Source organism: Montipora capricornis, chromosome 4 (assembly GCF_036669925.1).
Source record: "Montipora capricornis isolate CH-2021 chromosome 4, ASM3666992v2, whole genome shotgun sequence".
NCBI lineage: Eukaryota > Metazoa > Cnidaria > Anthozoa > Scleractinia > Acroporidae > Montipora > Montipora capricornis.
In genome coordinates, this window is record NC_090886.1 from 46850637 (window position 1) to 46863136 (window position 12500).

At 40.4% G+C, this 12500-nt stretch overlaps 2 protein-coding genes across 3 annotated transcripts in view; both read right to left on the reverse strand.

Moving 5' to 3' along the window:
- LOC138047168 (solute carrier organic anion transporter family member 4A1-like) overlaps positions 1–4684 on the reverse strand; it is a 23050-nt gene extending 18366 nt beyond the window's left edge. The window contains exon 1 of the mRNA XM_068893902.1: positions 4389–4684. Coding sequence (XP_068750003.1) covers positions 4389–4579 — 191 coding nt within the window. The 5' untranslated portion in view covers positions 4580–4684. The remainder of the gene's footprint in view (positions 1–4388) is intronic.
- Positions 4685–6956: 2272 nt separating this feature from the next.
- LOC138047169 (probable splicing factor, arginine/serine-rich 6) overlaps positions 6957–12500 on the reverse strand; it is a 10165-nt gene continuing 4621 nt past the window's right edge. The window contains exons 3-6 of one of the 2 annotated variants that reach the window (XR_011131789.1): positions 11683–12500; positions 11291–11332; positions 10934–10996; positions 6957–7351 (exon numbers count right to left, since the gene is read on the reverse strand). The exon at positions 11683–12500 is cut by the window's right edge and continues 290 nt beyond it. Coding sequence is in view for 1 of the 2 variants with exons in the window: in XM_068893903.1 (XP_068750004.1) it covers positions 10945–10996; positions 11291–11332 (94 nt within the window). In the remaining variant the exon portion in view is untranslated. The remainder of the gene's footprint in view (positions 7352–10933; positions 10997–11290; positions 11333–11682) is intronic. The other variant, XM_068893903.1, reaches the window with a different exon arrangement.

Consider the following 12500-nt stretch of genomic DNA (forward strand, 5'->3'; position numbering starts at 1 on the left):
ACGGAGAGATAATTTCCGACATCTTTCTGAGAAACACAAAAGATGGTAGCTATCGGATGATACTAAACCTAAAGAAACTCAATCAATACACCAACAAAATGCATTTTTAGATGGACACCCTAAACACAGTCATCAAGCTCATTGAAAAAGATTGTTACATGGCCTCCATCGACCTTAAGGATGCCTATTATTCTGTGTCGATAAGACCTTCGGACAGGAAATATCTCCGCTTTATGTGGCGGAGCACACTTTTCCAGTTCACTTGTTTGCCTAATGGCCTTTCCTGTGCCCCTAGGAAATTTACTAAACTTCTGAAACCTGCTCTTTCTACCCTTCACCTAAGAGGCCATGTGTCAAGCGCATATCTTGATGACATGTATTTACAGGGGAAAACATACCCAGAGTGTGTAGGCAATGTTATTGATTCGGTCCGAGTGGTTGATTCCTTGGGGTTTGTCGCGCACCCTGCGAAATCCACCTTCATCCCTTCACAACGGCTCGAATTTTTGGGTTTCATACTGAACTCTGTCGAGATGACAATAAGGTTGACCCCAGAAAAAGCTACCGGCCTACAAACAGCCTGTAACATCTTGCTTGCCGACCCCTCCCCTACTATCAGGGACTTAGCACGCGTAATTGGAAAGATAGTGTCATGTTTTCCCGCCGTTTGCTATGGGCCCTTGGGGGCCCTTGTACTATCGGTCCCTTGAACACGACAAATTAAGTGCCTTACATGCCAATCCGTGGAATTTTGATAAAGAAGTCACGCTCTCGCCCCAGGCTGTCGAGGAACTTAAATGGTGGGCGAATAACGTGATCGATTCCTATAATGTCTTAACACGGGAAGGTCCAAATCACACGCTCACTACAGACGCCTCTATGGACGGCTGGGGAGCAGTGTCGGAACTCGCTCCACTGGCGGCCTATGGGCCGCACAGGAGGCTAGAAATCACATCAATTATCTTGAACTTTTGGCAGTTTTTCTCGGGTTACAGGCTTTTTGTCACTCCCTTCGCAATACACACATCCGATTGATGATAATCATATGGGAACGTGTCATTCAGATATTTTGAACACGCTATCTAAACAATTGTGGTTATGGTGTCTCTCACGTAACATTTGGATTAGTGCAGCTCACATAGCAGGGAAATCCAACCAGCTGGCTGATCTAGAATCGCGCCAAAATAAAACGGATACCGAGTGGATGCTTACTAAGAACTCCCTTTCACGCGCCTTAACGCAGTTGAATTTCCCCCCGGAAATTAATCTTTTCGCTTCGAGGCTGAACGCGCAGTTCACCCGATATGGTGCATACAGGCCTGACCCAGGTGCAGTCGCCATTGACGCTTTTTCCCTTGATTGGTCCACTCTCAATTTCTACGCCTTTCCTCCTTTCAGCGTGATTCCAGCTGTTTTAAAGAAAATCAGGGACGACAAAGCGACGGGGGTATGTGTGTTGCCCAATTGGCCCACGCAAGCATGGTTCCCTCTGGCGATGAAAATGGCAATTTGCGAGAATGTACACCTCCGGGCAGACAAATATCTCCTGCACCTCCCAAGCCGTCCCAATGTGACCCACCCACTACCCAAGCAACTCTCCCTCCTGGTTTGTCTCTTATCAGGCAAACTCTAACAGGTCACGGCATCTCTACAAAGGCCAAGGACATCATAATGGCTTCCTGGCGTACAGGAACTACTAAACAGTATGAGGTCTACCTAAAACGGTGGGAACAGTTCTGCCAGTCACAGGGAATCAATCGATTCGACGCTAGTGTGGAGAATGGCATTGATTTTCTGGCAACCTTGTTCACCTCTGGTTTAGGTTACAGTGCAATAAACACTGCTCGATCAGCACTGTCTTCTGTCCTAACTCTCTCCAACAACATAACCTTTGGAGCACATCCACTAGTGGCTCGGTTCCTAAAAGGCGTTTTTGAACTTAAGCCTTCTTTGCCAAGATATAGCTCCATCTGGGACGTCAGCATAGTCCTTCAACACCTCAGATCCTTGGGACCCCCAACACAGTTAGACCTGAAGTCCCTCACTAAGAAGACAACTATGCTCCTTTGTTTATTAACGGGCCAGCGATGTCAGACCATCACGAAGCTGGATACCGCCCTTATGCAAGAACTTCCAGGGAAGATCGTGTTTACTATTGGCGACAAACTCAAAACCACCAGGCCCGGGAAGCACCTCGCACCCATAGAACTACTGGCATACCCGAGAGACGAGTCGATTTGCGTAGTGTTCCACTTGAAGCAATACATAGCGTGTACAAAATCAATTCGAGCGACGCACGATACCCAGCTGCTTATCAGCTATGCAAAGCCGCACAAGCCAGTCTCCAACTCCACCGTAGGGAAATGGGCCAAAAGTGTTCTAAAGGACTCAGGAATTGATACAGGAACATTCTCCGGCAACAGCGCTAGACCAGCCTCTACCTCGTACGGTGCCCTGACTGGCCTAACTCTAGCAGAAATCCTCAAAGCAGGAGGTTGGACCAATGCCCAAACCTTTGCCAAGCATTACCACAAACCAACTGAAGTGAACTTTGGAGCCAGCATTCTAAGCCATTTCCAGAACATTTCCGAATAGGAAGAATTTTCTCTTATTATTATATTCAGTGTATCATTGCTCGCTATCATCGCGCTGTAACGCAACATTGGGTTGCGGTTTTCGGTGGCAGATCATTTGATAGTTACGTTGTACTTACTATGATATTAAACTACTATATATATTGGGTTTATCTCCCTCTGTGTTCCTTATTGCTGCGGTTACCTCGCGTGACCAGCTCTTTCAAGTCTCATGTAGCTCCGCAGTGACTAGGACTGGTGACGAGGTAGAATTTTAAAATTAAACGTGACTTACCTTAAATCGATGTTTGATTGGAATTCTATCTCGTCGCCACTCAGGAGCGGAGGAGTTACATGCCCTCCCTTTGTAGGGTATGTCCCACCCAAACTCCTTCGTTCCTCGCCCTCTGCTCACGGTTGGGGTTTTTTCAAGATTGACTAGCTAGCATGCGCATGCTTCTCATGTAACTCCTCCGTTCCTGACTGGCGACGAGATAGAATTCCAATCAAACATCGACTTAAGGTAAGTCTCGTTTAATTTTAGAATTAAATAGACTTGCTACCCGTTACTCATAAACAGCCTCATTGTCTTAAAACAATCATTCGCCTTATCATGACTGCTATGGCTCAAAGTGTCAGGTAGCTGTCTCGTAAAATGATACCTTTTAACAGTATATTTGTCAATCCTTTTGCTTCAGGTTACAATTTTTATATTGAGTTCCATAAATTCGAATAACTAAGGAGTAATCATGATTGGTATCGTTATCAGTTTTTTCAGGTGGATGACGATGACAGAAATGTGATGTCATATAGTGTTTCAAGTGCTTAAAATTCATCTGAGTGTTTGACCCAAGTAGATTTCCCTCGTCATGTCTTCCTTTCTGATTGTTATGAGCACTTTCGCTTTATTTAGGGAACATGAAATGATGTCAAAGAAAAACACAGCCTGCCCATGTTTCCTGTGCTTACTTTGCTTTGATCCAAATACATGTATGTAACTTGCTGATATCACGGCAAAATGACCAGAGTAGAAAAATTACCAATCAAGCTAAACTAGGCAAAAATAGATAAACATTCTTAGCGGCGTAAGGATCGCTAAGTCGAGTAAACGAGGCGGTACTGACTCGGGGTACTGGTAGAAATAAGCTGTTCCCGACCTGTGCATTTCGCGGAGCAAACTTCGCGCCAAAATTTATCTGACTGACGTATGGGTTGTGACGTAAGACCCTACATTGACTATTCCATTTCAATCTTGACTTGTCCATTTCAGTTACATTACGGTAAGCTGATCAATGTTACGCTAGACCATTGCACTTTACGATTAACCATTTGCAGATAAAATAAGCCATGTCACACTACTCTGAACCGTTTGTAACGTCACTGAAGCAATTTGCCGTGTCACTGCATATCATGTCGCAGTACGCTGATCCATTCAATACTTGAGTATGTCATTTGAACAAGGAAAATTACACCGATCGTCTTTGGCACTGACCAATTCTGTGTAGGCTGCGATGATTGCATGAGGTGACTGATCTATTTCATTATACACTTGACCACTCGTTTTTTTCACTGAATCAGTTCCGCAAGGGTCTCTATACAGTTTCTGAACTGTATAAACCATTTAATGTTTGGGTATTTCATTTCTCCAAAGGTGACTTGTCCATTTGTGTTTTAAATAACCCGTTTCAAAATCTGATAAACCATTCTACAAAAGACAGTTAGACTAGTCCGGTTTATTCTTAACGGTTTACAAGGCTTGTATTTTTGGCGGTGACGGCTGCCCATACAAAATCGTTTCTCGGAGTCTACACTAACCTTGAATATCCAAACCGCTTTTCAATCGTGCTTAAAGAACCGGGGAAGACTCCGTTGACAATGATACTCTGCGTAAAAAAGTATTGGCACAGGAAAAATAAGAACCATTTTGGTGTATTTAGGAACTGCATCCATTTGGGACGAACTTTCAGCCACCCAAATGACAACTCTTTGTCGCTGATGCCTGCCATTCCTCGAAAGATTTTATGGACCAAGGAACTTTACTTTCGTCACGGATCGATTACAGTCATTGTTTTTTTTTTTTCTCTTGGGATCATTGAAAGTCACACAATAATAAATAAGGGAGGGTTTGTCGGTGACAGTCACACAGAGGTTAATTTGACAACAATATTCTCGAATCAACAGCTAGAGCCATCGAAGGTAAATACCGCTGAACTGCTTAAGGAATCAATTTCTCTACAAACAACACAAAGTGGTTAACTGTGAATACCCTGACACCTATTTGCATGTCATTATATTAAAACATAGTTCAGTAACTATGATAAGAATAAGGAAGGATTACGTTTTTACAAACGTTGCCGTGCAGCAATTTATGACTATTTATATTTCAACAGACTTGCTAGTTTTGTACCCCATATGAACCATGTGAGCGTTAGCCCTACTAAGGGAAATGGGCCCACACAAGGACAGAGAAAAACTCTGACTAGGGTGGGAATTGAACCCACGACCTTCGGGTTGGATCACCGCCGCTCTACCGACTGAGCTACAAGGTCAGACGGGAGCAGGCCGTGAGAACTGAAGATGTTAGTGTCACGGCAATGAACATGTACCAGTACAAGGAACAATTACGTTTTTGCAAACGTTGGCCATAGCCTGCGTAGCTGGCGGTATTGTTGGAAATACCTTAGACAGCAGTGACCAGAACCAGGTTGCTGACCAGCGGTTTTCGTTAAATTGTTAAAACGGTACAATGGGTTGCTGGGGGTGCTCAGTCTCGCGGGCTCAGAAAACCTGGTTGTGGTCATTGTTATTTAAGGTTTTTCGTATTGTTGGCGTGAGAGGCATAAGCCGAGCGGAGAATGGGGATGGGCGCTTCAACATTGTCCTCTCGTTAATTAATATTTGCCTCTCGCGCCAATAATACCGTCAGCTACACAGACTACCCTCCATAGATCTCATCCAAAGGCATGGAGGATGGACGTTAATTCTGCAATCCCAACCCTAACCACAGGTTAATGTCGAGGCTCCTCATTGCCGATTCCTGAAGGTGTGAAATACTCTGGTCACGTGATATCAATTGCTACCACACCTTACTTTTGTTCAGATGAGATATAAATTAAAGAACAAAAGAAAACTTAAAGTACAAAATTAAACAAAAAGAAAATTTAAGAACAAAAGAACAATTTTAGAAAGTAATATCATCCATGCATGCATCCGGGAGGACCGGTGGCTCAGCTGGGTTAAGCAACGGCTTTTCGAGCGTGAGATCGCGGGTTCACAACAAAGGTCGGACCAACACTCGGGGTCTTAACGAACAAATGAAAAATGCAGTATCGAGATAGTTATGTTTTTTTTGCAGATAGTAGAGCAATGCATTCTGGTCGCAAGCCCTATGCATTATTATAAAAAGCCAGCAAAGCCAAGCAAATTGAAGTCTTAACATGGTATAGTTGTTTCCGATTTTTATTATATTGTTGCGAAGTGAATGAATCTATCAAATGAAAGTGCTCTTGTATGATATTCTTGCCTTTCCCGTTTTCATCGTACTCACTAGCTCACAAGGCCTCACTTGTTCGATTTGAAGCTTTACATGAACTTGTCTTCGCTCATTTGATTTAGTGAAATAGGCCATTTCCGAGTTCATGTCTGTGCCCTCTTCAAAGCGAGTCTAAGTGCAAAGTTTTTGTGATGGTAATTAGATCTATTTTACATATGAATGAAAACTAATTTTCATAAGAAAAACTTCGCACTTAGACTCGCTTTGAAGAGGACGCAGACATGAACTCGGAATGTTCATGAACTCGGAATGCCCTATCAATGGACGAGTTCACGCTCTTGATTGCATCATGGGTAACTAGGGCAACATGGCGGGAAATTCAAAGCAAAATATACTGTACATGACTTTACTTTATAGACTTTCGCCTTCATAAACCAACCAAATAAGTTCATGTTCACAACTGAGAAGAACTAGACTTGGTATCCGTTCTTTGGAATTCCTAATTATTGCTTTTTTTTGTCTCCATACATTCTCTGTAATTTTTTGCCTTTGGAATTGCAGAAATGTATGGCAGAAACTCTTCTTAATAAAATAACTTCTACAATAGCAATTCTCTGCCGCACCTTTGAGCGCATATCTTCTGTTTTGGAAAATAAAAAAACCGAAAATTGCATATCATGAATACTTTTTATCGTTTTGAACTTCCTTACAAACCTTTGAATTTCTCTCCATCCTGCCCTGATTACCCATCATGCACTCAGGAGCGTGAACTCGTCTATTCCACAAATGCACTTGCCAAGCCCTAATCAGAAATCTTCCAAGTCACCATAAACTGATGAAGTTTCGTGAGATTTCTTGAAGCAGATGTACACGCATGAGATTATCGTTCGTTTTTCACGATAAAAAGAAGTTTATTGACAAAACAACAGGGAATAAATAATCTTCCACTACATTAGAAAAAAACTTTTAAAAAGTCTGCGATTGCACGAGCAATTACAAACATATCACTTCTAACTAGTTCTTATTATGACACGAGGACTGGCCTTACTTTTGTGTAGTTGCGTTTTCGGTGATACTTCAAGCGAACAAACGAAAATATTATACAACAACCAAATGACAGTTTGCTATGTTAGCCGACTTCACAACTGACAGATATTACGGTTCTTATTTGAAAGAAAAAAAAAATAATTACAGTTGTATAAACCAGGAGAAGATAAAATTAAAATTGTTTGTAAAACACTTGTAAAGTCAACGTCGTGACGAAGTTTCGTCTGTCTCAAGGTATCTGCAATAAATATCAAGATATCAACATCAGTGTTGAACCAATGTAGTGTTTTCCACATCCAACGGTACCGGTCAAAATATCGTTGGATACAACATCATTGAACCTCTTAATTTGCAAGACATGTTTCGACATGTCTCAGACAGAAAATCATTTGAAAAACTGTAAGAATTTTCAACAATCTCGAGAAGCATGCATAACAAACTATGATTCCATAAAATGATAACGAAAAAAACGAGAATAGAAACAAAGATTTAAGTGCAAGTGTCTGTTTGACATGGTTAACTTCTCAATAGACCTTTCCACAGTCTCTGACGCCATATTGGTTGCGGGACAAACACAGCTTAAATTACAGTGAATGTATGGGAATTTTGCCGACTTCGAACCATTGAAGTCCAACAGTTAACAACTATTCGCCAAGTGGAGGTGGCTAGTGGTGGATATTTACCTCGCCACTTGGGTAATATCCACCATGAAAATGAAAATGAATACTGAAGTCGTAGGCAATAACATTCCCCGAACTATTTCTTGCAAGTTGGCCTCCAACAGAAATGCTACTCTGGTACATTTACAACAATATCCTCCACTTCGGTGAATAGTTGTTAATTAGTATATACTAAAACAGTGAGATAATATAGCACAAAAAGATGATTTTAATTCATTTATTCCTGTAAAGAATACAAGATTTTCGGGCGCAAATTCCGCGCGAATTGCTCGCAGGTGAATAGTTAACAATTATTCTTTAAATCGAGGTAAATATTCTGCCACTATTAACAGACATTGAAAAGAATAATTGTTTAAGTATATACTCACGAAGAGATCTCAACAACATTTGCAAAAGAAAACCATCCAAAGTCGATTTAATAGAGATCTCAATTCACGCGTGGAACGTGCAAGCGACACAAAACATGCGCGAAAGTGTTTACAGAAGCTTCAAACATGGTAAATCTAAACAACCTTCGTTCAAATCCTCGTCATAAACAGCAAAATGGTCATTTAACACCGTTTAAATTAGCAATCTAAATCGAAAATCTGCTTGTTAAAACATTTTCACCGTTCGATCAGAGCTTAAGAGGTTTATTTGAATGGAACTGAAAGTTCAGTTGGTAAAGGGCATAAAACGGCGGCTCTAATTGAGGTGAGCGTTGGTTTGTTGTAAAATGACCCGTCTTGCTTCCTTGCAGCGATGTAAAACTTTCTTAAACACTTTTTTTACTTCCTCGATTTCAGTAAGAAATTCGTTTTGCTTGGCGACCAGCGCTACAAAATAGAATTACTCCGAGTGAAACAAATTGTTGGCGTGAAGATTCTTTAATTTTCAGCAATAAATTATCTGGAAAAATGAAGTCAAACACTAGTCGGCAAAAGTATGAACTCTTCTCATACCTTTGAAAAGTTTCAGGCCAAATTTTGTGGCCCTCTTTGTATTCTGTAGCACAGAAACGCTGGCGAGTTTACGCTGGCCATTTTGTTTTGTTTGGATCACGCATTATTCACTCCGCAGGGAGTGAATAATACTCAATTACTCCGAGATAGCGACCCAATCAGATTGCATGAAACACCAAGATCACTGACTGCGTATATAACAAATTCTTATATTCACCGCTGAAAATTATACTAACAAAAGATATCCGGAGTTTGAGTAGCCAATCAGCGCGCGTGTTCAACGCTATCCACTGTTTTAGTATGTACTAATTCTGAATAGCGAGAATACCTCTCAAAAAGCACTTCTATTGAGATTATTTTCGTGAAGTATGGCGATCAGAATCAAGCTACGACGACCGCAAACGAAATTTGTAAATTTCATATAAACCCTTGCAATCAAAACTATGCAACTTCCCGCGAAATTTGAAGCGACACAAGGAGATTTCTAATATCCAACTTTCAGACTTTGCGCCTTGTGCAATAATCTAATTTTCCGTTGAGTGAATGACATTTATAAATGACTAAATATATTTTGAAATCTTTGAAATCTGCCGCCTTGTAGCGGTGTTATAAAGGTTTGAATTCGCAAAAGTCCCACGCATTCCCTGTAATTTAAGGAGGCTCGAAATAGTTTCTCCTTTTTTCAAACAAATAAACATATTCTGTCCTTAGATACAGTTAGGGCAATCATATCAAGACTAAATTTGGCCAGGGTATTAAGTACCTATCGTAGATTTCTAACATTATGTTTTCCTCCAAAATAATGTTACCATGGCAACGATATTAGGCATTTCTTTGAGCCTTAAAATCAACATATGTGGTCCTTTTTGAAGAAACGGGACGGTCAAATTTTCCCATTCATCGTTGCCAGATAATGTTAGAAATACTCTCTAAAATATTTAAAATTCAACAAAATCTGTTGGTCAGTTTTTCAGAAAAATAAGTTTTTTTGAATTGTCTCTAATTTTTTTTTTCACCTACAGAATTTTTTTAAATTTGAAAGACAAACGGTTTAAATTAATCTAAGCTAACATGCAAAAAATCAAAAAAATTCACCGTCCAGAAGCAGAGATATAAACGAGTAAAGTTGCAAAATCAGGAAAAATTAGGGGGTTACAAGATCAGCATTTACGCATGCGTCACCCGCTCATTCGAGTCCACGCGCGAGTGGAGCTACAGGTCAACACAAACGGATTTAAGTGACTATTAAACCGTTTAAGTAGGATTTTCGTAGTTTTCGTGAATAGGAGATGTCTATTTATATGCCATGTATATAGGAATTGGAGAAAGGTAAGCGAAACTAGCGGTATTTGTTTATTTCTGGTGACCCATTTAAATCATAAGCTGACGCAAGCAGCTTACGAATTGCGTGTGTGGCTTACGCGCGCACGCTCAGCTGAAAACCCTTTTGAGCCTCCTTAAGCCACGTTTGCTCCCGAACCAATATGGTGTCAGAAACACCACCAATATGGTGGAAAGGTCTATTGAGTCTGGGGTTTCAATGACTTCTTTAGTTCTACTCTATATATAAACTCTATATATAACCATTTTTTTTGTTGGTAGATATTTGCGTTGTGTAAGCTAAGTGTCCATCTCGCGACCCTATTATTTTAATCAATTAATGTAACTTGGCTTCCTAGTTTCGTTAACTATTAAGTTATTTTAGGAGGCTAATACCTTTTTATCCATTTAATTCTATCTAATGAAAGAAACATTTTTGTAGTGATATAAGGGTAGAAGTTGTTGTTGTTGTTATATAGGACCTTGAAGTTGTTGTTGTTGTTATAATAGGACCTTGTGCAGTTCTAGAAGAGGCTTTAGCTTAAAAAAAAATGCCAGCAACTTGAAAACAAACGTTTTGCATTCAAAGTATATCAGCATAAATTAATACCAGAAACCCATAAGGGTTGAAACGTGTAACGCACGTTCACAGCTTCCGAATATTCAGTGCGAACTGATTGGTTGAATGTTTCAGTGCTAAGTACCATATTTGGAAGCCCCTCGCTCTTGTTGTTCCAAATATGGTACTTAGCAAATTGAATATTCAGAAGCTTGTTTCCCAGCACACAAGGGGCCGTTACACGTTTCAACCCTTATGGGTTTCTGTTAATACAGAATAAAACAGCTAGTGATTTAATATCAAATATTGTGACACATTACCTGATAAGAGCTTAAAATCTCCTTGGGCTACGAGACCTGCTCCTTCCTCTTCCTCCACCCCACCTGTTAAAAAAGTTTCAAAAAAGAAGATCGTCAATTACAAAATTTAATGTTAAGTTGTTACAAGGAGATAGAGTACCGCTCAAAAGTAAGTTACCAGTCTCGTCTCGTTTCTCGCGAGACGAGTCTCTCGTCTCTAGCCTCGAGAGACGAGACACTCGTCTCTAGAGACGAGATTCTCGTCTCGCGAGAGGGTGGTAACTTACTTTTGAGCGGTACTGTATGTGTTTCAAGCATGCCTACAGTATTATTGGCAAGTAAATGTTGACGGTGGGTTAAAAATCATTTTTCACAAACCTTTCTCCTTCTGCAGACCTGCCTCTTCGTCGTGGAGGCGACCTGTTACACAATCGGAAATAAAGAAATTGCAAAAATTTACCCTAAAGTTGTACACAACTATTTTTCAAAACAAAACTACCCAAATACTTCTATTTATACAGTTTCGTTATCTGTGATAGTCAACTATGATGTGTTTCTACATGGACAGCAAAATACACCAATGGCCCACAACAATGACTTAAAAGTCTTCTCGGAAGATGTCGAAATCTTTTGGGGGAAAATTTGCAATCAGAATTAACTTTTCAGTCTGATTACACACACACACACCAGAAGCTTTCAAAAAATATTAAATGCAGATAAATATATTTACCCTTATAAGTAAATACCCTCCACATTTTTAAGTTCCTAACCTCCTCAAACATTTTGTTATTCCAAATTTCCGGGATGCACGATTTTTGGCAAATGCCTTAAGCAATTTTTTTACACTTTCCTATGAAGTCACGTTGTGCAGCTGCACATGGGAGCATATCAGAGCATGAAAAGAGAACAGGTGTGCCATCGAACCACTAAGTCAGACGCCGTAATCTTCATCTGCTGTAAATTAGCCAATTTCTGTCAACACATGCTTAATTTGGAGAGTTCCCTCTAATGAAACATATCAAAGGTTCTTCTTGCTTCAGCATGGTGTACAGTATTTGTTGACTGAGTTCCACATGAATGTTGGAAGTAAGGCAATTCAATCTGTCCAAGTTCCAAGGAACAGCAAACTAGGACAAAAATAAACTGCAGTACTTGGAACAACCTTCTGTCACATGCATGTATCTCTCCAAGGTATTTTCTTAACGTTGTGCTATGTAGAACTTGGAGTTGCTCACACAATGAAGAAGCTGTCATTCACTGAAGTCCTATCAATGTTCAGTCAATCCTTGAGATTGTGTAATAGTTTTCGAAATACTTGTAGGCAGTAGCACAATGCAGACACTACCAATGTTCAGTCAATCCTAGAGATCGTTTTCGAAGTTGATGAATGGTAGCAGCAGAATGTTGACACTTAGGCTTTTTTTCTGTGAACTAAAAGGTTGCTACTCGTGATTATGAAACTGTTGAGATGCTCTCTGTACGCCGTTAGAGAAGACGCTTGCAGAAATTTGACTGGTGGATGAACAGGCTGCTGTGTGTACTTTCAGACGTGCTAACCGACTCTTTGACGACACATGATTAAAGTATA